Source organism: Tiliqua scincoides, chromosome 6 (assembly GCF_035046505.1).
Source record: "Tiliqua scincoides isolate rTilSci1 chromosome 6, rTilSci1.hap2, whole genome shotgun sequence".
NCBI lineage: Eukaryota > Metazoa > Chordata > Lepidosauria > Squamata > Scincidae > Tiliqua > Tiliqua scincoides.
Window position 1 is genome coordinate 3,888,435 of NC_089826.1, and position 26,484 is coordinate 3,914,918.

At 47.3% G+C, this 26,484-nt stretch overlaps 2 protein-coding genes across 4 annotated transcripts in view; one reads left to right on the plus strand and one right to left on the minus strand.

Annotated features, from left to right (window-relative positions):
- Positions 1-3,867, minus strand: part of PTPRA (protein tyrosine phosphatase receptor type A) — a 110,243-nt gene extending 106,376 nt beyond the window's left edge. The window contains exon 1 of the mRNA XM_066631569.1: positions 3,581-3,867. The gene's annotated coding sequence lies outside the window, so the exon portion shown is untranslated. The remainder of the gene's footprint in view (positions 1-3,580) is intronic.
- Positions 3,868-4,359: 492 nt separating this feature from the next.
- Positions 4,360-25,853, plus strand: MAVS (mitochondrial antiviral signaling protein). 3 transcript variants are annotated; one of them, XM_066632490.1, is made up of 7 exons: positions 4,360-4,617; positions 15,592-15,724; positions 16,779-16,953; positions 18,952-19,205; positions 20,196-20,784; positions 22,470-22,552; positions 24,622-25,853. In XM_066632490.1, the coding sequence occupies exons 2-7, from the start codon at positions 15,605-15,607 to the stop codon at positions 25,297-25,299; spliced, it is 1,899 nt and encodes a 632-aa protein (XP_066488587.1). In that variant the 5' UTR covers positions 4,360-4,617; positions 15,592-15,604; the 3' UTR covers positions 25,300-25,853. The 3 variants fall into 3 exon arrangements, with proteins under 3 accessions (XP_066488587.1, XP_066488586.1, XP_066488585.1); XM_066632489.1 differs by lacking the exon at positions 4,360-4,617 and adding an exon at positions 11,442-11,520; XM_066632488.1 differs by lacking the exon at positions 4,360-4,617 and adding an exon at positions 11,890-11,966.
- Positions 25,854-26,484: the final 631 nt, after the last annotated feature.

Genomic DNA, 26,484 nt, shown 5'->3' on the forward strand with positions numbered 1-26,484 from the left:
AAAATGGAAGTACTACCAAGGCCAGGCTTACTCCACCTCCAAAAACATGGGGAGCCGTGGCTAAAGCCAATAGGTGAAGGAAGCCATGAGTCAGAAGAGTTTGGGAACCACTTGCATAATCCTTGCTACCTTCTTGCTCTTCAGACAGCAGCTGGCAGCAGCTCTGGGTCAGAGTTAGTGTTATCATTATCACAGCAATAGCTTGCTCATTAGTGTTTGAAGTAAGAGGCTGCTTTCTTACATCCTTAAACCACAGGTCAATATTTGGTGGGGTGGGATCCAGGGGAGTGCATTTCAGTTCTTCTCTGAGAGAAGGGTCTATTGCTGTCCTATGTGCCCTCCATCCCCCCCCCCCAGGCTTGCTCTCATACTTAGAGCTCTGTTTAATGTGGGCAAAATCTCCTTGCTAGCCTCAGAGACCAGGCCTTGGTTACATTTAATTAGAGACTATTCCTCCTGGAAACTGCTGCTAAAATATTGGTCCTCCATTTTAGGTATCCCCCATTATATTTACTACTTCTTATGGCTGGTGTTTCATAGTAATTAAAAACTACTGTAGAATCCAAAGTTATTGTTCTGTGGCGGGGGCTGAAATTGTTGTTTGGCAATACCCCCAGAAGCAGATTCTAACCTAGCTGTACACTAACTTAGCTTTATGTGGGTGTTCCTTTCGGGCTCACCTTGCCTGAGATAGCTATCCTGCACTATGGGTCATGGTTAAGAAGCTCCTTGTTGCATTTCTAGCAACATCTTTGGTGGAACATGGTTTTACTGTGGTCATCCAACTTCTCTCCAAGCAAAGAAATCTACTGCAGATTACTGAACATGGTGATTTATGACTCCTGCTAAGTGACTTTAAACCAGACACTGGAAAGTGGTATCAATGTATTAAGAATTTACTGAACTGCAAAGTTGTTACCAATCTGATACCTAAGATGCTAAGTGATGAGCACCTTCAGCCTTGTTACATATTCCTGCAGAACTTTTGGGAAGAGAAGCACAGTCAAACCTGTTATCTCCTACTCCCTGAGAACAGGACCAAAAGTATATTATGGACACACATGTGACAAGACAGGTCAGTTGCCCAATTCTTTCCATGCTCTCTTCTAGAGACAGCAGCTGAGCACAGAAGTGGGAAGCCCCAAGCTCTGCACCTGCCTTCCTTAAACCATGCTTCTTTGAAGGTCCTGGGCTGGATAGCCACATCCCTCCCACAGGTGTACCATCACCTGCCTGCTGTGCTGCTCCCACCTTGCAAAGACCCACTCACTGTCTTTGGGGGTGGGGAAGGGAGAAAGGAACCATGTTTTAAACCAAATGGCTTAACATAATGGCTTCTTCTAACTCTAGAAAATGTTGCCTTCTCAATATCAATGAGGTCTTATGCCAAGGTATCAACCACAACATGGGGGGGAGGGGAGATACTGCTGAAATGGATGAGAGTAACATGCACATTTGCAACTAGAGGTTCTTATCCATTAAAGTCAGCTCTTTAATATAGATCAATATGCATTTATTGATTTAAGGAAATGGCAATAGCATGAGGAAGAATAAGTGTTGAAACAGGTGATGAGAATAGTATAGGCTAGATGTTGTATAAGAACTAGTTATTCTAGAATGTATGAAATTTTAATATTGACGATGCGAAACATTTCGCTTTTATGATCAACTGTAATTTCTCACTATTGAAAGCATGTTGTACAGCATTCAGATACCTGAAGTTATTGTTTGTATACTGAAGGGGGGAGGGAGCAGACTTGGCTTGCAAACTCATGAAACTATCCTCAGCAAATGGCTTTGCTAGATAGCCACATACAAGCCCAAAACCATAAGGACATGACAAAAGTCCTGCTGGATCAGGGCACAGACCCATCTAGCCCAGCATCCTATTTCCCATCATGGCCCACCAGCTGCCTCTAGCAGGAAAGAAAAGCATACCTCTCCCCTACCACTGCTCTCCTGAGAGCAGTGAGAAGTAGACAGTCATTGAACCCAGGGGCAGCACATAGCCATCATACTTAGTAGCCATTGATGTGCTCTACATGGCTTTGCCAATCCTTGTTTAAGACCATCATAGTGGTCATCCTAATGGATGGGTTAACCTAGACCACCAAATCTTGTGGCAATGAATTCCACTAATAAAGCACTGAAAATAATGCACCCCCTCTAGTATGCCCTAAAACTCCTGCCAATCAGTTTCCCATCCCCAAAAATGACCATCTGTCAAGTTGCTACATTTCCTCAACCACATGCTTTTTTGCTTCTTGGCTGGCAGCTGAGGGTTAGGAGAGATGCTATACAGCATCCATTCCAGGGTTGTGCAGTTTCCAACACCTGATTTACTGGTATAAACCCTGTATCAAAATTGGATATCTGAAAGGATATACTGATGCTTTTTCAGAAAAGATGCTTTACAACACAACACACACAAGCAATAAGGGGGTCTAAGAAGCAGAGAAGATAGGATTCTAGCTCCTAGAATTCAAATTCTTCTAAGGATTCAAATTCCCAGTCCCAACAGAGAGAGCAGGAGGAAGGGATAGAAAACAATTTAATGAAGTAGTTCCCAAACTTTTTTGACCAACTGGGCCATCCCCATTAGGGCTACAATCCTATACATTGTACAGGGCAGCAGGTTTTCACAAGGATTCGGGGGTTCCCCTGACTGGTTTCTACAACTCCCTGGGGAGCCAGGACTCGCAGTCTGGGAACCAATGGCTTAATGGAATTCTTAGGAGAGAAAGAGAAAGATGTCTTGCAAATAGAAACACCCATTCACACTTACATCCTGTGGCAAGGAGTTCCAAAGACAAAGGATGGCTCACAACTAGAGATGAGACAAGCTGAACACAGGAGGGACACCCATCATGGCTTGGAACCTGTGATGGACTTTTCCTCCATTAATCTGTCCAGTCCCCTTTTAAGGTGGTCCCCTGTCCAGGCCTTCAGGTGTCACCACCACATCCTGTGGCAAGGAGTTCCACAGAGTAAGTACATGAACATACAGAGTAAGTACATGAACAGAGGCTTGTAACCTCTGATGAACTTCTCCATCAGTGTGACCAGTCCTCTTTTGAAGGCATCCAGGCCTTCGGGTGTTATCACCACATTCTGTGGCAAGGGGTTCCAAAGGCTCACAACTAGAGCTAAGACCAGCTGAACACAGGAGGGACACCCATCATGGCTTGCAACCTGCAAAGGCCTTTTCCCCCAATCGCCCTTGCATGGCACGTAGGCCAGATGCCTTCACCGCATCCTGTGGCAAGGAGTTCCACAGACCCATCACATGCTGGGTCAAAAAATATTTCCTCTGGTGGATGGGGCCAAGGCAGGAGGGAGTGGCTCATAGACTCCTCCTTCTCTCCCCATCCCCACTCGCCCCTCCCACTTTCTACAGTGGGCGTGGCTGCGCACAGGAAGCGTGGCTTCCCTCCAAAGGGCGGGGTCACAGCAGGAGGGGCGGCGCAGAGCCTCCTCCCATTCCCACTCGCCCGCTTCCTCTGGTGGGCGTGGCCAGGGCGCGAGGGGCGGGGCCAGGGAGCGAGGGCGGGGCCAGCGAGGGAATGACTCAGAGACTTACAGCGGCTGGGGCGCTGCTGCTGCGGCCTCCCTCAGAGCCCCGAGGCGGGCGGGCCCCTCCGGTCCCTGCGGCGGCTCCTCCCCTCGCCGAGCGGCGGCCCCCGAGCCTGCCCGCCGTTGCCCGCGCCGCGGTGCCGCTCCATCCACGGGGGCAGCGGGGCTAGTCCAGCGTGAGGCGCCTGCGGGCCGGGAGCGCGCGGCGAGGAAGGCGCCTCCTCCTCTTCCTCGCTGCGCCCGCTCGCGCCCTCGCTTTGCCCGCCTTTCCTTCCCTCAGCAGCTGCGCCTCCCGCTTCCCTCAGCCCACACGCCGCCCGCATGGAAGCCGCTTCCCCATTGGCCCGTTCAGACGCCGCGGCCGATTGGTCGCTGCCGCGGCGTCCCGCCCACCGCGCGACCCCGCCCATGATGCTGTCTCCTCCTCGGTCCTCCCCCCTTCTCTGTCTCTCGGCTGTTCCCCTTTGGTGCCTCGCCGCCCTCCGCGCTTGGGAGGCAGGGACAGAACCCGCAGAGCAGCCCCTCTGCTGCACGTGCGCGCCCGCGTTGGCAACTGGGGCTGCATACTTTCCTGGGAGTAAGGCCCTTGACTGTAATGGGACTTTCTTCTGAGTAGACATGCAGGGAATGGGGCTCTGAGGCTGCCATACTGTCCCCACTTACCTGGGAGTAAGCCCCATTGACTGTATTGGGACTTACTTCTGAGTAGACATGCAGAGAATGGGGCTCTAAGATCCCCAACCTATGCTTGTCTACTTAGAAGTAAGTCCCACTATAGTCAATGGGCCTTACTCCCAGGAAAGTGGGGACAGTATGGCAGCCTCATAGGCACATGCTCCAGCCATGCACATTTCCAGGCTTCCCTCCCTTCCTCATTGTCACTCTCAGGCCCTGGGTGTCTGTGGAACTCCTTGCCACAGGGCGTGGGAATGACACTTGAAAGCCTACATGGGAAGGGGCCGTAGCATAGTTCAGAGATGGGCACCGTCCAGCAGTCTGCTTGCAGAAGAAGATCCTGAGCTCAGTCCTGGCAACATATCCAAGGTAAGGCTGGAGAAGCCCCTTGTCAGAAACCCCAAAGAGTCATAAGGTTGAGAGCTGTTTGGGGACAGGGAGAAACCAAATAATAAAGTAGCAGATTGTTTAATCCTTGATGCACATACCCTAATCAGCCCCATCAATTTCACAACCCACCAGACATTGATTCATGACCCATTGGTGGGCCATGGAGCCACAGTTTGAGAACTACTGTATATCTCCATGTCCACCAGTGCAACAGCTCCACCAGTGTAGAAGCTCCACCCGCCCACAGTCACACCACAAACAACAGCACAACGACAGTTGGAAAAGCACCATGCAGATATAGCTCAGATGTCTCTTGGGCACCAGCAGAACATCAGTGGAGAGGGCAAAACATGATTGGAGCATGATGTGGCAGGGATGAGGATGAACTCATGAACATCCTAACCCTATCCTAACCCTTCCTCAGATAAGAGACATGCCCCTGACACCAGAAAAATGCTACCCCAATGACAGAGCTGGCATAATAGGAGTAACCCCTTAAGGAGCAAAGTGGAAACAGCAGAAAATTGCACCCCCTGCTACCCACTGCCCTGCCCACATTCCTATGGCAGAGCATAGGATAGAGACTGCATTTGGCAACAGAACACCCACCCCAGTACTAAAGGCTCTGCTATGGGGACAATATTTCAGGTGAGAAGATGTGTAGCATGTGACTATACATCTCTGGCCTCAAAAGGTGATCCAGCCAAAGTTTTATCAAACTACAATTAGTTCCTGCTAAGTGGCCCAAACTATTCACCAAAGAAACCTCAGTTGTAACTATTCACCATGAGGAGGAAGCCAAATATTACTTTGCATGCTACAGTTGTAATAAAGATCATACTCTCACTCTCTGGGGCTGCAGTTCCCAAACAGTGGGTCTGGGACTGAATTTCAGACAGACTAGGCTATGTGCATCAAGGGCTAAACAAGCTGCTATGGGGCAGGGATGTGGTACTGCTTCTCAATCACCATTATAGCCACACCCCAAGGTGTTTATCAATCAAGCAGCAGCCTCTAGGGCCTCTAAGAAGTTTGGGAACCATTGCTCTAAGAGTAAAGGAAATCTTAGATTTTGCTGCATCATCTATCATTGCAGTACCATGTGATGATCAACCAGAAATCCATAGTCCAACATGTGATAAATCCCAAGGGGTATCTTCAACTGCAAATGTAGTAATTTAGCAAAAGACAGAGAACAAAAGTATATTTAGATGCACTGCAGTTGTTAAAGAACTCTAGTGGAGGTCATGGCATGGGGTGAAACCCAATATTGTGGGGCATTCTGGCAGCTCTTTTTTTAGTGGATAAAAGTCACCTGGTTTGCTGATTTGGGGCTAACATTTTGTTTGTGGAAACATTGTACCAAATATGCAGACTAGACAGCTAAATGAGTGTAATATGTGCAGGGGGAGGGTGACAGGTTGTCTTTTAGTTTGCTTTTTGATAAAATAGTCTGTAGAGTCCAGTTTAGATCCACAAGTGCAGAGTCTGCTGCACATTATACAACCCCCACTGCTATTTAGCCTGCTAGTGGATGCTGTACAATGACCTGCCAAGGCACTACTGACAGAAAGTTTCCAGAACAAACTATTACCCACTCACTCATCCCAGTGGCATAGCTAGAGGGGGTGCAAAGCACTAAGTTTTGCAGGGAGCCTGATTGCAGTGTGCAAATGGACCTTCCCCCTTCCCTTCAGAGCCATTCCAGGTGGTGGGAGCAAAAGTAAGGTGAATGCCTCTGTTTTGCTCCCACCACCTGGAACGGTTCTGAAGGTGAGGGGGAAGGGCCCCTTGCACACCACGGTGAGGCTCGCTGCCAAACTTAGTGCTTTGCACCCCCTCTAGCTACGCCACTGCTCACCTCCATTTGTCCATCAGCACCAATACTCATGGTTTCTTGCAAAAAAGTAAACTTAGTGCTTAGTCCAATGCTGGACTAAATGGGCCAGTGGTCTTGCTCAGTAGAAGGTACTGTCATATGCCCATAGACAGAAGCCAATGCATGCATATTTTAAAAACATGTTAATAATGAAAACTGCATATTTTTTCAGGGCAAAAGTAGTATGTTTGCCTAAATGGTAACATTACAGAGAAAGAGCAAGCACAAGTACAATGTACAAAAATAGACGATATAAAGGTCATGTTTTAACACCTCAATGAAAGTGTATCGTAATTTCTAACAAAATAAGAACAGATAGATGAACAGAAAAATTAATGTGACCACATCATGTGGGGGGGCACCTCAGTTTCATTGCAAGAGGTATCAAATGACTGATGCATTGGGAGGTGGAGAGTATCAGCCCAGAACATTAAACATACAGATTCTGTACAGATACAGAACATTAAACATACAGAACCAGAGTTAGCTGTGATGGGCCCAGATCCTGGATATGCAGGTTTTCATACTCGCCTCTACCAACTGTATTGTTGTTTAAGAAAACTGCTGCCTTTTACCATATAGGAACTGAAGCAACACCAATACAGAGATCTGTTGTTCTTAGCATTCTAAAAGAAAGCTTTGAAAGGGCAGATCAGCCTGAACTTTTACAAACAGTGTCCAGTCTTTGGCCAAACAATGTACAATATGCTAAGTCACAATACATCTGTTCAACAGCCAGTCACCACAGAAGACTTTGATGGCATATCTTGGCAAATTCCACACTTACATGTCACTTCTAGGTATGCTTGAAAGAAGATTCAGAGATGCCAGGCTTTATGATTCCTTGACGTTGTTGGCTATGATCAGTTAATATTCCTATGAATGACCACTATTATCACCACAATGAGAGCTGGTGTTAGAGATTTGCATCATTATGTAGCTTCCCAGGGTCTTCAGAAAGACCCACTACTGATCTCCAAGACCACCTCCGTGGCCAGAGCCATTGTATGGAATGATGGAGTGTCTCAGAGCCACCCAGGCGGGAGGTAGTTCATGATGGCCAGTTTGGTGACCCTGGCCACAGTATGGGAAAGCAGTTTTTAACCATTTCCGCCCAATGTTTTGCATACACACAACAGGGATCAAATATGGATGCCTGTGGGCTGGGTAGGAATGGGTTAAATTTAGCAATACTTTTGCCCTGTCTCAGTCAGTGAATCCTGAGGCAACAAGCAACACTTTGAATAAGGTCTTTAAAAAATATGGCATAATTTAAAACAGTAAATAACGCCATCAGCACCAGCAGTAACATCAGATTCCATTGAACACTGGAATTAAAAATTGACACACTAAAGCAATCAGGGATGACACATGGCAAATACAGAATCATAAGGAGGTCCAAAGATGAGATAGCACAGCTGAAAAGGTCCTACTATGTATTGCCCACTCACCGGAGCTCTAAGCAGAGCCTCTGAAGATCATAGTCGTCATGTAGGATACTCACTTAGTAGCAGCTGGTCCTTCTAGGCCTAAGAAACAAGCCAACAATGAATGTAGCTTTTACATAGTGGTGGTTGCACCCTCTATAATCCCCACCAGTCAACACCCCTGTGGCTGCATTTAAGCCAAATGAAGCTCTCAAATGGTCTCCAAAGGCAACAGCTCTGAAATTCAAAGGTTTCCCAAAATACTTCCAATGAACAATTAAGGTCAAGAACATGACATCACAAAATCTAAATAGCCCCATAATGTTACTCCTTTCCTGACTTTTATCAAAAATATAAACATGGAATGTGACACACCTGTCAAGAGAAAACACCCAACCATGACTTGATCATGCTCTTTCATTGCCATTCCACCAGAAGGATTTAACTTTGCCTTTGGTTAGAGAACATGTGTGCTTGATAGTGGTTTACATCTTCCAGGTCTCCATTTTGCAGTGCCACAGTGGTTCTCTTAAGAGTAAGCTTCTTAAGATTAAGAGAACTGTGTCAGCTATCTTCCATCATAACGACTTGGAAACAGTGATCAAGCAGAGAATACCGCAATGTTTTTCCTTTTTACCAGATGGCCTATTAATCCCACCTGGTTGCAGTAAATTGAAGACCTCCTTGGTTAGGCTCTTTGTGCCATCTAGTGCCATGGCAGAGAATTGCAGATAAACTAAAACAAATAAAGAGCTTCCTAGATCCAGCATTTCCTTGAAATTTTTCAGACTTCAAAGTTGCTTTGTCTTCCCTTTGGTGAGATAGATTAAAACTGGCTATTATCATTAAACAATCTTCCCATCCTTGTTCAACCCTAACTACCTGTTGGTTCTTTGCTTTGCTGTTTCTCTTCCTCCATCTCTCGTGCTATCCAATTTTCCAGCACTGGTGTAGCCTCAATGCAGCCCCAAGGTAAGGGAACAAAGGGTGCAATCCTAACCCCTTATGTCAGTACTTTCCAGCACTGACATAAGGGCTATGCAGCTCTGAGGTAAGGGAATAAAATTCCCTTACTTTGAGGAGGCCTCTGTGAGTGACACCCAACTGCAGGATGCAGCACACGTCCCATTGGCACTGCTATGCCAGTGCTGGAAAGCACGGATGTAAGGGGTTAAGATTGTGCCCAAATGTTCCCATACCTTAAGGTGGCCTCTGTGACTACGTCCCCACTGCAGGATGCAGTACATACCCCAACAGCACAGGCACTGGAGAATTAGATAGGATTTGGCCCCCAGTGTACTACTTTGTATATGAAAGATACCAGGTTCAAGTTTCCAGTTGCAGCTGGGAAAGGCCTCCATCAGAAACCCTGCAGAGTCACAGCCAGTCAGTGTAGATAACACTGTCCTAGATGGACCAGTGATTTGACTCAGTGTAAAGTGCCAGGTGTATTTGCTTTTGATTCAACCTGATGTCAGTGTACAATGCACCCCTGCAATTGATAATGGGCTAAGAAGCACCTTTTAAGTAATGGCGCTCTTATATTTAGCAACAGGACAGCAACTGTCCCTCTTCACCCCAGCAAGTATCTTTTCCAATGGCCATTGGCTGGTGTTTCTTATGCATCTTTTTTATTGTGAGCCCTGTTGGAACAAGAAGCCCTACTTTAATGTATGAGGGTTGGTACGAAAGTATTGCCTCCTGGTTTTTATTTTTTTAATTTCTAATCTGGCACTGCATATTGTTGTGAGTTTAACTGGGTGCTCACTAGATTTGTTTCACCATATGGAGTGGCAATGCAAGTGCATTGCAGTGGCATAGCTAGAGGGGGTGCAAAGCACTCCGTTTTGCAGGGAGCCTCAGCACAGCATGCTAGCGGCCCCGCCCCTTGGTGGTGGGAGCAAAACAGAGGCATTTGCTTCCTCACTGGGTAACCCAGATATACTGTACACCCAGCCCAGTGGCGTAGCTAGAGGGGGTGCAAAGCACTAAGTTTTGCAGGGAGCTTCACTGCAGTGTGCAAGTGGCTGCTCTGATATAAAGGATTTCATCACTGTTCTCTCCCACTCCCCACTCTAATTCAAAGCAATGTTGCTGTAATTCTGCAATATTTTAAAGTTGCTATACAGATATTTTAAATCAGATTTTTCTGAAATGTGGGCAGACTATGCCCCTCGCAAAGTACAATCTCCATGCCTAACTTCATTTTGACCAAACAAATTATCTTGATTTTATGATGTATAGATTATATCCAGATTTTCTAATGACGAAATGGAACAAAGTCATTGTGTTCAGTGAAACTAACTCCCTCCTTGGTGAGCATGCACAGGGCTGCAGCCTGAAAGACAACAGAGTGACTCTGAAATCATTCTGATCCTGACAGGCAGTGATCCAGCTCTACTAATGACACAACCTCCAGGCCTTTGAGTTTCATGTCATGGTTGACATGTGATATTAAAAAAAACAACAGCAATAGACTGGATTGCAAAATGGATTGCTTCAATCCATTCAGTGGACAAATTGCATTTGCCAGTCTAGCACTTCAACAGGTGTCTGGAGGCTCCACCATAAATCACCATTGGTTCTTTTCTCCAGTGAACCAAGAAAAGTCTTCAGTAACAGCCTGGTCCTGTGTGTGTTTCCTTTGAATTGAGTGTTGGGAGAGTTAGGACAGACAAAAGAAAATATTTCTTTACCCAGCATGTAATTAATCTGTGGAACTCCGTGCCACTGGATGTGGTGATGGCATCTGGCCTTGATGCCTTTAAGACGGGATCATACAAAAGTCCATCACACCCTCTAATGTGTGCAAACTCCTGATTGCACAGTACGCTACCTCAAAAGGCCAGATGCAAGGGAGGGCACCAGGATGCAGGTCTCTTGTTGGCTTGTGTGCTCCCTGAGGTGTTTGGTTGGACACAGTGAGATACAGGAAGCTGGATTCGATGGGGCTTTGGCTTGATCCAGCAAGGAGGCTTTTCTTATTTTCTTATGGAAATAAACCTCATTGATAAGGATGATGAAGATGATGAGGATGATGGGCAGGAGGTCTGGTCTAGAGGGTAGAGCCTCTAGACATCAGAAGGTCTCCAGGTTGAGAACACTGGTAGCTCCCTGAACGGCAAGACCTTGAAGCAGCTGACAAGCTGGGCCAAGTTATTCCATCTGCTCTGAGCAAAGAAGTGTCTTGGCTGCCCTCCATGTGGGAGGCACTGGAGGCCAGAAGTGAGATCAGATTCAGAAGATCCATCTGAAATCTGGTTGGTTCTTGAAAGAGAGAACCTCTATGACTGTAAAAATCCCCTTGAGGGATTTAGAAGCACCTGCCTATGTAAACCACCTTGAATAAAGTCAGAGGAGTAATCCGATGACCAGAAAGGCAGTATATAAATACCAAGTTATTATGATGATGATGATGATGATGATATACCATTTTTTCAACACAGAAACAAGTCACACCACGGGAACAAGTGGCTCTGCGGAACCTCCAGGTTCAGAAGCAGTATACCTCTCTGAGAATCAGTTGGAAGAGGGGAGAGCTTCTGCCCTCCTCTTGTGTCTGGGGACTTCCCGAAGGTATCTTGCTAGCCACGAGTGGGGGTGGGCAGGGTGTTGGCCTTAGGGACCCTTTGGCCCTGTCCAGTAGCAGGGCTGCAATAGGGCTTAAGCCAACTGCAGGCTTCCTTTGTCTCCCTCCCTCCGGGTAAAGCTGGACCAGGCGAGGCTGCTAGTTTTGTACTGACCCCCTACAAAGCTTTGCACGAAGCTGACAGTGGGGAAAAAAGGGAACGCAGCAAGCAAGCGGGGAGGGTGCGGAAGGCAGGCGCGCGTCTTAGCCAATCTTGTCCTCCGAGCCCTGTAATTGACAAGGTGCCGACGAATCGGACTATCGGAAATTCACCGAAGGGGGCGGGCTCAGAACGTTCCCCGGGAGGAGGTGCCAAAGGTCTCTGCCCGCTCCGGCTGTCTCCAAGGTTCCATTTTCATCGGACTTTTTTCCGCTCTGGGGGAATTAAGATCAGGTAACGGGGGGAGGGGGAGTCAAGCAGTCTGCAGGTGACTTGGATCCTGGGGGGCTTGCAGGTACAGCTTCCTCCCTCCCTCCAGCAGGAGGAGCTGACTTTAGGGGAATTCCTTCCTGGTGATACTCCGGTTTCACTTTCAGCTGGAGTGTTTGGTGCTGTTGGAAGGGGGAAAAAAATGCTTTCCTTAACAGGCTGATTCAGACGATCGCGAGTTAGTGGCCCTCCCATTTTGTACACCCAGCCCAGTGGCGTAGCTAGAGGGGGAGACAGCGCGCCGCTGGGTCAGTGGGGTAGATAGAGGGGGTGCAAAGCACTCCGTTTTGCAGGGAGCCTCACCGCAGCGTGCAAGCAGCCCCTGCTCCCAGGAGCGAATGCCTCCGTTTTGCTCCCCCTCCTTGGAATGGCTCCAAGGTGCAGGGGTCGCTTGCACGCCGCGGTGAGGCTGCCTGCAAAACGGAGAGCTTTGCACCCCCTCTAGCTACGCCACTGATCCAGCTGTCCACTGTCTCCTCCTCTCTGTGAATGTTTGTGGCAACTGTTTAGTCAGAACTGCTGATGGGGGGGGGGGGATGGACAGGGAAGAAACCTGGGGAAGAAGAAGCATGAATTGCCCCTGTCTTGGGATGTCAGCCTGTACAGGGAAATAAATGGGTTCTGAGCTGTCTGTGACAGATCAGGAGAGAGATCTTGGGGTGGTGGTGGACAGGTCGATGAAAGTGTTGGCCCAATGTGCGGCGGCAGTGAAGAAGGCCAATTCTATGCTTGGGATCATTAGGAAGGGTATTGAGAACAAAACAGCTAATATTATAATGCCGTTGTATAAATTGATGGTAAGGCCACACCTGGAGTATTGTGTCCAGTTCTGGTCGCCACATCTCAAAAAGGACATAGTGGAAATGGAAAAGAGAGCAACTAAGATGATTGCTGGGCTGGGGCACCTTCCTTATGAGGAAAGGCTACTGCGTCTGGGCCTCTTCAGCCTAGAAAAGAGGCTCCTGAGGGGGGACATGATTGAGACATACAAAATTATGCAGGGGAAGGATGAAGTGGATAGAGAGATGCTCTTTACACTCTCACATAACACCAGAACCAGGGGACATCCACTAAAATTGAGTGTTGGGAGAGTTAGAACAGACAAAAGAAAATATTTCTTTACTCAGCGTGTGGTTGGTCTGTGGAACTCCTTGCCACAGGATATGGTGACAGCATCTGGCTAGATGCCTTTAAAAGGGGACTGGACAAGTTTCTGGAGGAAAAATCCATTATGTGTTACAGGCCGTGATGTGTCTGTGCAACCTCCTGATTTTAGAAATGGGCTATGTCAGAATGCCAATGCAAGGGAGGGCACCAGGATGCAGGTCTCTTGCTGTCTTGTGTGCTCCCTGGGGCATTTGGTGGGCCGCTGTGAGATACAGGAAGCTGGACTAGATGGGCCTATGGCCTGATCCAGTGGGGCTGTTCTTATGTAAAGAAAATCAAGTGGCTGTTGGAATTAGAACCTGGTATATAAGAAAAGTCTTGCTGGATCTGGCCCACAGGGGCCATTGGGCCCAGCATTGGGTTTCCCTCAGTGCGCCCCCCACAGCTGCTTCTGGGAAGATTCTGCTGAACCATCCCCGTTGCTCCCTGCCACTGGAATTCAGAAGCATCCGTTCTCTGTTACTTCCTTGGAAAAAACTGGGATAAAATTAATGAACAGGCAGGGAGGAAGCAGCTTCTGGTGTTACATGTTGGCTCTCTGACTTTCGGATTTGGAGGGCTGCGCATAGTCTGGCCTGCTCCCCTGGCCGCAAGTGCCAGAGGGCCCTTCCAGATGAGCTCTGTTGAACCACAGAAGCGCAGTCCTGACTTGTTTATTGTGGCTGACCCAGCCTCTGTTCTTCAAGGTTGTGGTTCTGCTTTGCTGTCAGTCTTGTTTCAGTTCCATGCTTCCTCCACAGAGCTCAAGGCTTTGGATGGGGTTTTCCTACTTTATCCTCTAACCCATTTTCCTTACCTGTATCTGTAATAAATAAATAAACTTTGTTGCAAAAAACAAAACAAAAAAGGAAACTGTTACAAAGTATCTTTGAGGTCATTAATGACCAGAAGTTATGTGCAAGATCCAACATCCTCCTGTGCCTGCATTGTCATGCAAACCTTATTTAAATGTAATTTTATCTTGTTATTTGGGGGCTTAGTATTCCCCAAATAATGTATGCTTCTCCTCTACAGGAGAGTTCATGTGGTTCTCTAAAGTCCCTGCTTACAAGCTAGGCTGCTCCCCTTACCCTGCAGACCAATGTTCCTGCTGGTTGTTTTTTTATATATATATACATACAATGAAGGAGTGTGGGCCAGGGGAGATGTCCCATCCTCATGGTGCTCTCTGAGTGTGTGAGAAGAGGTTGGTGTCAAGGAAAAAACAGAATACTGAAACATGCCCCCAGACTCACTCCCAGGCATGTCTATTTTGGAAGCACACAGGAGGACATTTCATGGTACAAGCAGTTAGCATAGAACAAGGGTGTCCAGACTTTTTGGCAGGAGGGCCAAAACATCTCTCTGACACTGTGTAGGGGGCTGAGAGGAAAAAAGAATTAATTTACAATTCAAATTTGAATAAATTTACATAAATAAATATATTAGAGATGGAACTTATATGAATGAATGAAGGTCTTGCAATAGCTTGTGGCCTACTAAAGACCTTGCACAAAGCAAGGTTGGCCTTTCCTTTGCTGCTGCTGCAGCATCACATACATGAAACAGCAAGCAGTGGAGAGAGCCCTAGTTCCACAGCTCACGCAAGAGGTAAAACTGTTGCACTCACGCTGACAGCAGTCTCCAGAAGGCCTGAAGCTCATTGGAGACTAGGGGCTCCTTGAGGGCCGGATTTGGAGTCCCCAAGGGCCATAAGTGGCCCCCGGGCCGGGGTTTGGGCACCCCTGGCATAGAATCATAGAATGTTAGAAGGGGGAGGGGAACACACGCACCTTGGACGTCATCTAATCCAACTGCCTGCTCAGTGCAGCATCCCTGACAGGTGGCTATCCAACCTCTGCTTGAGCACTTCCAGCAAGAAGAGCCCGTCACTGTCAGGCAGACTGTTCTAGTGCTGGACAGTGCTTTCAGTTTGGAAATTCTTCCTCAAGGCTAGCCTAAATCTTAAAATGTGGTGACCAGAACTGGATGTGGTGTTCCAAGTGAGGCCTGACTAGTGCTGAATAGAACAGAACAGTTACTTCTTGTAATCTGGCCTTTTGTGTGCTGCAGTGGTGTAGCTAGAGGGGGTGCAAAGCACTAGGTTTTGTAGGGAGCCTCACCACAGCATGCAAGTGGCCCCCCCTTTGGAGTCATTCCGGGCCATAAGAGCAAAATGGAGGCGCCTGTACGAATGGCTCCAAAGGGATGGGGCTCCTCGCGCACTGTGGTGAAGCTCCCTGCTAGTTCTTTGCACCCCCTCTAGCTACGCCACTGGTGTACTGCAAGGTTAACCTGGCTGCCTCTTCGCTGTTAGTTCAAAGGTCTGAGGAATGGATCTCGGGTCGCTGTGTGGTTCTCTCCTTGTGGCACGTGTAAAATTGGAGCTCTGTTCAGTCTCAAGCAAAAAGAACTGTTTTCTTCCTATGCTTCCCTCACCTAGGAACTAAATAACAATGTCGTTTGCTGAAGATAAGGTGAAAGAGTATATCAGATACAAGTTGGCAAGTTGGCAGGATCGCATCGATGTCTGCCAGATGCTAGATCCCCTGCCCTGCCTCACTGAGATTGACAAGGTAAACTTTCAGATTTCCTCTTGCTTTCTAAGGTTTTTAACTTGCAATAATTAGAAAGTTTAAGACTTTTTTTTTTAATTCAAAGAGGCTTTTAATTGTTGACACCTTGGGCTGGCACTTTTTAACGAATGAGATTTGAACTGGTGATTCATTTGGGTCTGATTGGTTTGATTATTTTCATTGTTTTAGGTTTTAATGTTTTAATATTGTTTGTTCTTTTATGGGGTAAGCTGCCATGGGTGCACCTTTGGGTGGTAGAAAGGTGGGATAAAAATTCATTAATTAAATAAATTAAATTAAATCACATTTTTAGCCCTGCAGATTTGGCAGATGGGCAAAGCCTTGCAAGTTCTCAGTGCTGAATCAGATTTCTGGAAAGTGCTGAGGCTTTTGGGTGCGAATACACTTCTGGAACACCGTGCTTGCAGTCTAGGAGTGCTCCAGGACCCAGCGATGCTCTTGGGTGCTCATGTGGCATTGGTCTCCAGGAGTGCTTTTTATATGCTTTGGTTGGTTTGCCAGATGTTGGGTCCTTCCCTGGAAAAAGCAAATCTGGTCTTGGACATAATGAATGGAAATTAATATTTTTGCAACAGGCTGAATATTCCTCCCAGCTCAACAATTCCAGCTCTAACTACACATTTTACAACTGCTGTGGCATTTCAGGGAAGAAGTTTGTCTTCTGACTTCACAAGCGCCAGCCAAATCAGTACCATTCCAAGCTATTTTTTCTTTGGTACTGGCACCATGCTGCAAACCTGAGAGGATGTTCCTCAGAGGTCATCCGAGGAGAGGAAGAGAAGCGTTCGTACTGAACGCAGCAGAAGCACTTCCACCCCAGCCCCATGGCTCCAAAAATGTTCCTTTTATTCTCAACAGTAGTATTTAGAGCTGGAGATGTTGTGCCTGAACTGCAACCGTTTTGTATTGTGTGACAAATGCTGAGCATGGATTCTAAAATGGGGCCTTATCAAACGGACTGTGGCTCTTCTCTCCCTCTCTTTTCACTGGCTTGAGTCTGAACCTCATATCTGCATGTTTCCCACTGTTACAGCAAGAGATCAGAGCATCTGTGGACAGGTTTGGGAACAACCGCTCTGTGTGGGACTTCTTTGACCATCTCAAACGACGGCGAGGCTGGCTGCAGGAGCTCCTATGCGCTCTTCGTGAGACTCGTTTAGGAGACATTGCAGACGATATCCAGCTTGTTTATGAGAAACATCAAGTCAGTAAGTTATCTTTTTAAAATTTTTGTATTCTCTTGCCAGCAGTGCTGCTTTTGTGTTTCTTTGCTTAAATGGAGCGCCAGTTCAGGCATATGAAGGCCACTTTGTAGTGGCCACTGTAAACCATACCTGAGGTCACTTCTAGGTTGGCTTACTCTGAAAGGTACTCTACACCAGGTAGTCTGCACCAGGAGAGTACAGGGGTTTGTAAAAGCTCTTCAAGTGGAGCTGGATACAGAGAACATGAGATATTTTCAATGAGTGGTGCTGGTTTCTGTTATATGGTCTGGGAATAGGCTGCTTTAAGGCTTTAATGAATAGGCTGTCATCTCTCCCCCGCATGACTTAACAGCATGAGTCCCCTTAGAAGAGTTAAAATCTTGATGAGGGGGGAAGAGAAAGCGGTGACAAGGGTGGTTCAGAACCCCTGCCCACTGCTTGTGAAGCCCTTCCTCTGCTGCAAGGCAAACTTCGGGTGCCTTGGGACAGGCAGAGGGGATAGCAGCAGAGGCAGTTTTGGTCAATATGGTTGTTTGCAAAGCCTCAAGTGTTTGGGGATGTTCACTTGGAATGTGCAAGAATCCTCTTTTGAGCCAGGTTTCCCCTCGCCGGTACCTCTTTAAGCTATGTCTAAAGAGTGGCCACAGAAACACCACCTTGCAAGGAAGAGGAGAAAGAAAGGTTTTATGATTTTATATTTTATCACCATGTTGGTATACTTTGATTGATGTGAAATGCCTTGGAAGCCAAAAGGCATGATAAAAATATCCTAAATAAATAATATGTACCCTGCCTGGAAGAGTAATAGGAGCAATCCAAAACTAGTAGGATTGCAGGAGGCCCAGGCATCAATCCAGTCTGCATACACCTAAAGTCTTCAAACACGCTATGTTAATTTTTCAATCTATCAATTGATATGTGATTAACATCAGCAGTGGTGTAGCTACCTCTTGTGCTGGCCTGGGGGACACCTCCGAGTGCCCCCCCGCCCAACTGACCTGGATGTAATTGCAGTGACGTGATGACATCAGCACAATCCAGTTGTGCCCCGCTTCCTGAGGCCCTGCCCACTTTGAGCGGCCTGGAGCCCCCTAACCCTGCATGCCCCTCAGGGCTACTCCTCCCCCAAGTGCCATAAAGTGCACTTTATGCCGGATCAGACCCCTGATCATCTAGGCCTGAACTGCTGACACCGACTAACATCAGTGCTCCAGGGCCTCAGGCAGGGGACTTTCCCGGCCCTACCTGGATATGCTGCTAGGGATTTTCTGTGCACAAAACAGGTGCTCTTCCACTGAGCACTGGCCCCTCCCAGTAAATAACTGCAGAGATTGATTGCCACTCTCTGGGATTTAGAAGTACTGAGAAGCATCCCCCAAATAATCTTCTGCTGCATGCCCTATTTAGGGTTCAGTGCTTGATGTTGAGTGAGCACATGGAGTCTTGGCCTGTGGGCTCAGGTTCATTCTCAAGTGGTATGTGGTCATAGGCTGGTGTTTAGTTTGTTTTTAATCCAGTGGAGCAACGATCTGCAAGGCTGTACATCTGTAGCAGAAATATTGTCCCAAGCACCCAGTGTGTGCAGATTTAATTGACTAGAAGTCATGCCAACTCTGAATCAACTCTGGTTCCTTTAATTACAGGGTGGCCTTCAAGGCTTTGGTTCCTTCCATGGTCAGCTGCTCACCTGCAGTGGTTCACCATTAGGGGCATTATTCAGTGCTTCACCGCATGGCGGGGTCTCCTCTCATTCACTAGTAGGAAGTCACTTGGAGATGCCTCCATGGAGCAACCGTTTGCTTGTATCAGCTCTTAAAGGCCACCTTGTGTTGAAGTGTTTTTCCTTCTTGGTCTGTAAAGAATAGCACTGTTTCTACCCAGTGTGCTGATGTGTTTGTGATACGTCTTAGTATGACTGGTGATGACCAATGATGTGGAGCCAGGTCAAGGGAAAGCATCACATAACAATCCAGCATATATGTGTGTCCGTTCTTCCTCCAGAGCCTTCAGAAAATGTTTCTCTGACAGCAGTTACTGCTAGAGAGGACCCCAAAAATCCTCCTCCTGATATTTGCCAACGTTCTCCACGTAATGTCTTGGAGCAGGGCCAAGTCCAGCCCCCCTTGTCTGTTGATGCCCCAAGATCTTCGTTCTCAACTCCAGATCCATCCCTCCTAGCGATGGGCGATTGCAGCACTCCCATTCAGGAAACCAAACATCCTTCATTGAGCAAGGAGATAGTGGCGAAGCCTAAGGTGGGTTTGCCTGCCTTCCTCTGGCTATGAATCTGCCTGCTTTCATGCCTGTGAACAAGGGAGGGGCTGGGAGAAGTGACAGGTAGGGGCTGAGTGTACGCAGATGCAGTGGGGGGTGGGAGACGTTGGGCTGCAGCTTGGCTGTAGTGAGGAGGCCAGTTATGTTAGTTGCTGCTTTAATTTATACAACTTTGTATACAAGTTGTCTGTATACAACTTTGATTATATTCTAGAAAGCAGAATATAAATAGTTGAAACAAGTGAGGTGTGTATGGCTTGGAAAGGTTTTGCTATTAGAACCAATTTTTGCCTGCCCCCCAGGTGTAAACATTTGGTCCTTGTTGCATATATGCAACGTAGAACAGAAATGGCTTAAAGCAGGCCTTGCAAAAAGTGAGTCATGTCCTGGGATGCCTGAAAGCCAGAATGTTTGCAGTCAGGAGCTGTCAGGATTTATATCCTGACAGATGTAATGGAGATGCACAAACTGGAGATGCGCAAGAGTGCGAACTGTTTGTTTTCAAATCACAACCCTATGAAAAAAAATTGCAGGGAAGCATTCCAAGAAGAAGAGAACAGTAGCAGAAAGCCAGTCAGCCAGCCAGCCAAAGAGGAGCATAAAAAAACAGTACAGCCAAATTAAAAAAATATGGCAAAACAAATGCATTTTCAGATGTCACTGGAACACTGGCCAAAAAGGGCCCAATTTACCCTTCTTCTGGTCGTTCCACCAACTGGGTGCCACCATGAAAAAGACTCTCACCCTGAGTGGATTGTCAAGCAGGTCATTCATCAGTGTGCCACCACTCACCTCTGACCAAAGAAGGGCATTGAAGGAAGACCTGCCCATAGAGTCTTAATGCTAGGATGGCACAGGTTGGATGATTTTTTCCTGCCCTTCTCAAAAGTGTCTGGGTCAGCCTTGGTTGACTTGGTCACTCTCAGTCTGAGTTCTTGAGTTGCATTATAACCTATGAGTTTTCTTTTCAGAATACAGGGAATGCCCAAAAGCTGGAATCTTCCACTCCTATTCAAAAGAAGAACGAAGCAAACTCTGGGATGTCATTGCAAGTTGATAAACAACCAGTTGACCCAGTCACATTGGCTGCAAACACGTCTCGTATATCTCCAAATCAAGACCATCTGGATCTTGGAGAGATGCCCAAGGATGTAATGCTCCTTAACATACAAGTGAACTCAAGATCCAGTGCAGGTAATTTGGTGCAGAACTGGGACAGCTGCCAGCTTCATCCTGTTCATGTGACAAAAGAGCGTTTTGGGAGCTTGAATCATCTGACTGGTGATGATGCCCGTTTAGTATCCAAAAGGCCAGAGCTTACTGCCTCTCCTTACGCCAGACCTTCTGAAAATCAACCAGAGGAGAACTACTATTCGTCTTCTAACAGCTCTCTATTGACTCCAAGCAGTCAAGATGAGACCCAAGATAGAGAATCACCGAGAGAGCGGAATACCCAAGCCCTGCGGAACCAGGATGAGGGCCTTTCGCACAGCATGATAGACAAAGGCAGCCCGGTTCCCTGGCAAAATAGATTTGATGTAAATCGGAACAATGACCAGGGTAAGTGAAATACAGTAGTAATGGAATCACCAAAGCTGTGCCCTTCCACCAGAAGGAAGGTGACAGCTAGAACAAATCTTTTTACAGGCCAGAATCCACAAGTGTTGTGCTGCCTTCTGGGTCCAATGCAGTTAAAATAACCAATTGTTCCAATCAAGTGCCACCACCAACTTCTTCAGAAGAAGGTGTTCATGAGTTGGTTAATCCTGGTATGACCAGCTCTTGGAAGGCGACTTGGCTGGACCTAAGAGAAATATGAGTGGCTGAGAAAGCACAAGGGATAGAAACCCCTGGCACTGTGCAATTCAGTGCTCAAGTGCCTTGTGGTGGGAACGAAATGAAGATATGCTCTTGGTTTTCAAGCATATCTTCGCAACCATCAGAGCAAGAAACTTGTTATTTGTTCCGTTCATGAGAATCCCACTGGGATACTTGGGAAGCTGAATTTTTTTGCCCAGAAGTGCATTCCAATCCAAAGGGCTTTCTGCCCTCACGCAAAGTTCCAGTCTATGCACACCACCCTGCCTGTGTTCTAACAAAGACTGTGTGCATTGTTTCTATGCAGGCAGGGGTGTACCTAGGGCAGTTATTTCCAAACTGTGAGGCGTAGCTCCCTAGGGATCCATGGAAACCAGCCAGGGGAGCCGCAGATTCCTTGTGAATAACCTACTGCCCTATACAATGCATAGCATTGTAGAACTAATGGGGAGCCACGGCCAATGGCCCAGTAGGTCAGGGAAGCCACCAGTTGAAAAAATTTGGAAACCACTGACCTAGGGTATCTGAACCTGGAGTGGTCCACTCATAGTGACTGGTGGGCCACTGGAGTGAGCCACAAGTTGTCCTGACCTTTGCCTTGAGATCCCCCCAGCCAGGGCTAATGGTCACTCAAAGTGAACGGTGAACTTGGTTTCCACCTCAAGATCCCTGAGGGAGGCCAGGTCTACTAGCTGCTCAGTGGCACTCTTGATACCTCAGGCATATTTGACACCAGAGAGACCACCCCCTCCCCTTAGTATGCCACTGTGTACAGGTGTCCACTGTATGCAGGTGTCCATATAGGTGCCATTTAGTGCTGTTATAGCATCCAAGTATGGCATCCAGTATTATATGGCATCCGGTACAATATGGCATCCAGTACTCCTTGGCTTGGTGATGCTGAACCCAACCCTTCCTGACTCCAGGTTTATCCCTTGTTAAAAAAGGACCATGTTCCTCAGGTCTCCAGCACCATTCCTAGTAAGAGGTTTGGGCCTCCACCTTCTGACTCATAGATTCCTTCTCCACTGAAGTGATTCTGCCTATCTCAGGAGGATAGGTCTGGGCAGGAGGTCTGGTCTAGAGGGTAGAGCCTCCATTTGCCTGAAGATTAACATCCACAAGGTCGCCAGTTCGAGGCCACTGGCACCGTGCGACCTTGAAGCAGCTGGCAAGCTGCAGCTGAGCTGTTCCATCTGCTCGGAGCGTGGGAGGATGGAGGCCAGAATGTTAAACCAGATCGGAGTGTAACACCGTGAATGTAGTGGTTCTTGAAAAAAAGAACCTTCTTTCAATTTGTAAAAATCCCTGCGTGGATTTAATAAGCCTGCCTATGTAAACCGCCTTGAATAAAGTCTTGAATAAAGACCAAGAAAGGCGGTATATAAATACTGTATATTATATTATTATTATTATCTCACCCACAGCGGTTTCAGGTGACATGGTCTCTGATCTTCTTAAATCTCCTGTTCAAGCGACAGACAGAACGACCACCCCAAAGCAGGTGGAGGTAAGTGGCTGTGTTGTCAGTTTTACAGATGTAGAATTTGTGGAAATGTGGAATTCACAGGGAACAAAAGTAGTAACTTGGGAGCAGGTGGGGATTTGTATGTCATGCTGACTGACTTGAGTATTCCCTTTAAAGCACATGAAATGCATTGTAACAGTGGTCTTCAGGCTTTCTTGTGCCACAACCCGAATGAATGAAGTGTGAGACTGGGGGCCCACCGTTGGTCCCACCCCTTTCCTGGGACTCTCTCTGCCCTCTCCTTGCCCCTGTTACACCCTCCTAGCACTATTCATTGTGGCCAAATATTCTTATTAGAGAAAGCGAAAAGTTATTAGAGAAAGAAAAAGTTACTTCAAAGTCTGGCACTTGTGAAAACTATTCTATCACAGTTGCTAAGAACCTGAGCAGGGCCCTCTGATTGCCAGATGCAGGGGAGGGCACCAGGACACAGGTTGTGCCTGTTGTCTAGTGTATTCCCTGAAGCATTTGATGGGCGACTGTGAGATACATGAAGCTGGACTAGATGGGCCTTTGGCCTGATCCAGTGGGGCTCTTCTTATGTTCTTAGGACTGGGACACAATCTCCTGGTACCTGAAGGGGTACACACAGTACCATCAGGTAGTGTGTGACTAATAATAATAACAACAACAACAACAATAATAATAATAATAAATAACAAATAATTTATTGTGCATAGATTTCTCTGTGCAGTTTGTATGGTTTTATACTTCCTGTATTAGATGATTTTCTCTGTTCCATGTACTGCTTTTAATTGCTATTATCATTGTTTTTATTGCATTGTATCACTATTCTGTTGTTGTTACATTAATGGCACACTGCTTTCAGCACTGGAGAAGTGGGTTATAAATCTTTTAAATAAAATAATGATACCCTTAAACCTGGATAAAGGCCAAGCCCAAGGATGTTGCAGCTTGACTCCCTTGGAGAAAGCACCTGTGTGTGGTCAGGTTCTCACCTGCCTTCCTGGGAATCAGAGAGGTGCATTGGACTTCTCAAACTGATACTGGAGTATGTGCGGTTAGGGACCAGTGAAATTTAGATGTACAAGGAATTGCTTTGCCTTTATGGCTGCCTATAATTGCCTGCTTGTATTTTTGCTAAGATTTGCATTTGGGCACTGTCCAATGCTCAAACCATTTCTCAGGCCTCCTTGTTCTCTTTCCTCCTGCGTTGTCAAGCCCTATCTCCCCCCCCCCCATCTTTTACACAAACTCTCATGGGATTGGACAAGTTTCTGGAGGAAAAATCCATTATGGGTTACAAGCCATGATGTGTAACCTCCTGATTTTAGAAATGGGCTATGTCAGAATGCCAGTGCAAGGGAGGGCACCAGGGTGCAGGTCTCTTGTTATCTGGTGCGCTCCCTGGGGCATTTGGTGGGCTGCTGTGAGATACAGGAAGCTGGACTAGATGGGCCTATGGCCTGATCCAGTGGGGCTGTTCTTATGTTCTTAACTACAATTCCCAGGAAGCCTTGCAGGTCTCTTGTTACCTGGTGTGCTCCCTGGGGCATTTGGTGGGCCGCTGTGAGATACAGGAAGCTGGACTAGATGGGCCTATGGCCTGATCCAGTGGGGCTGTTCTTATGTTCTTAACTACAATTCCCAGGAAGCCTTGCAGGTCTCTTGTTATCAGGTGTGCTCCCTGGGGCATTTGGTGGGCCGCTGTGAGATACAGGAAGCTGGACTAGATGGGCCTATGGCCTGATCCAGTGGGGCTGTTCTTATGTTCTTAACTACAATTCCCAGGAAGCCTTGCAGGTCTCTTGTTATCAGGTGTGCTCCCTGGGGCATTTGGTGGGCCGCTGTGAGATACAGGAAGCTGGACTAGATGGGCCTATGGCTTGATCCAGCAGGGCTGTTCTTATGTTCTTACCGCTTTGTCTGCCTGTGGCTAGTTGGTCTCTGCCAGAGCTTTGCCCCAGTCCCCCTGGACCCTTGGCTACCCACTGCAGTCTGGTTTTGCAGGGAATTCTCCATGTGCCTGGGAGTGAGACTTCCCAATGACATTTATTTGAAAGGTTGAATTCTTGCTTTATCTCCTACAGGTGATAAGACCAAGTAGGAGCAATGCCCTTGACTCTTCCAGAGCTCACCATATCTGGGACACCAACAAAGAGGATTATGCACCCTGTAAGCCAGGTGTGCTGATTTCACACCCAGTTGAAATTCCAAGGAGATTAGGTGACCAAACATTGAGCGGTGATACAACAAACCCTGCATATTCAGGGAGTTCAGAGAGACTTCGCATGAGCAACAACTCTGGAAGTGACCCTTTAATGGTGAGTGATTCCAGCCAAAGTTGTCTGTCTGAAGAAACATACTCCAGTCCAGCCGTAAGTAGCGACTGGGGAAGAAGTTGGACAACTGCAAGAACCAGTCCTTCTGTTCCATCTGAGAATGGCAACCGTCTGGATGATGGCTCCATCAGAGTTCTGCAGGGTAGGATAGAGCAGCCTCCCAGCTTCGAGCTCGAAGGAGCACCTGCTACAATGGATTTGCCTGGCGCCCCCAGGAGCCGATCTTGGGGTCCTTTACCTGACTCTGTCCCTGACCATCAGCCAATCAGCAGTGCCAGTCCCCAACCTGAAAATTCTGGCAATGCCCACCCAAATAAGAAAGTCAGTGATGAAACGCCATCCCTTTTGGGTTCTCCTGTATGGCCTGCTGTTGGCTTGGCCCTGGCATTTGGGGTTCTTGTACTGCTTAGATGGCTAAAGAAATAAGAGCAGGGGTCGAGCAGGGAAGAGAAAGGAGGATCACACACTCGTCCTCAGGTATACAGAATCATTTAATCGTTTTTTTTTAAAATGCACAGTCAAAAATTAAAGCACCTTTAACCTTTCCACTAACACCTTAAGTGAAGTGTACGATTCTTTGTAAAGAAATATGAAATAACTGTTGTTTAATGCACTTTTTCCACAGATATCATGTCAAGCCCCCAATGCTTGACTCCTCTCCTGCGTTCACCAGTTGCCTTCTTTTATAGTTTCCCCAGTTCTTCCTTGAATATCACTTTAAGAACTGTGTCCTGCAGCCCAATTTGGATGTTTTGTTAAACTTTAGGGTGGCCAGAACAAGCTTCTGAGAGCTGCAGCTCCCATGCTTCTCCCATACTTCTTATGCATGTGGGGATGAGATCTTAAGCTTCCACTTGAGAACAAACCACAGTTCGGCATTATGCACAGACTAGAGGAACTGTGAGCTAGCTTGGATCAGTGGCATAGCTAGAGGGGGTGCAAAGCACTAAGTTTTGCAGGGAGCCTCACTGCAGCGTGCAAGCGGCCCTTTCCCTTCGGAGTCATTCCCAGCAGTGGGAGCAAAATGGAGGCAAAAGCCTCTGTTTTGCTCCCACCGCCGGGAATGGCTCTGAAGGGGAGGAGCCACTTGCATGCCACAGTGAGGCTCCCTGCAAAACTTAATACAGTACTTTGCACCCCCTCTAGCTATACCACTAGCTTGGATGATGGGTTTGGACCAGTCCCACCCACACAGGATGTGGGCTGTGAATGCACACAACCCACCCACCCCTCAGTGCATCATTCTACTTTTTATCATTGTGTGGAGGGCGATTCATTCGAAAGCCCCCCACCCTATTGTGAAAAGTGGAACAGTAAATGGAGAGGGGGGTCTAAATGGGTGCACTTGTGGCCTGTGTTGCACGTGTGTAGAACTGATTCAGATGTATTTTCTGAACCAGCCCTCTGATTTTCTTGTAACTACACTTAAACTGTGGTTGGATATCCTGGTTTGACAGTAGCCATTTGTTCATGGTTGAACATGGTTGGGGGTAGGGGCAGCAAACTCCAAAGTCCCACCTTCCATCAACCATAGGGACAGCATTTGCTGTGACAAGCACTACCTGGAGAGAGATCCTTCCATGATACAAGAGTCCTGGTTTGCCAGCATTC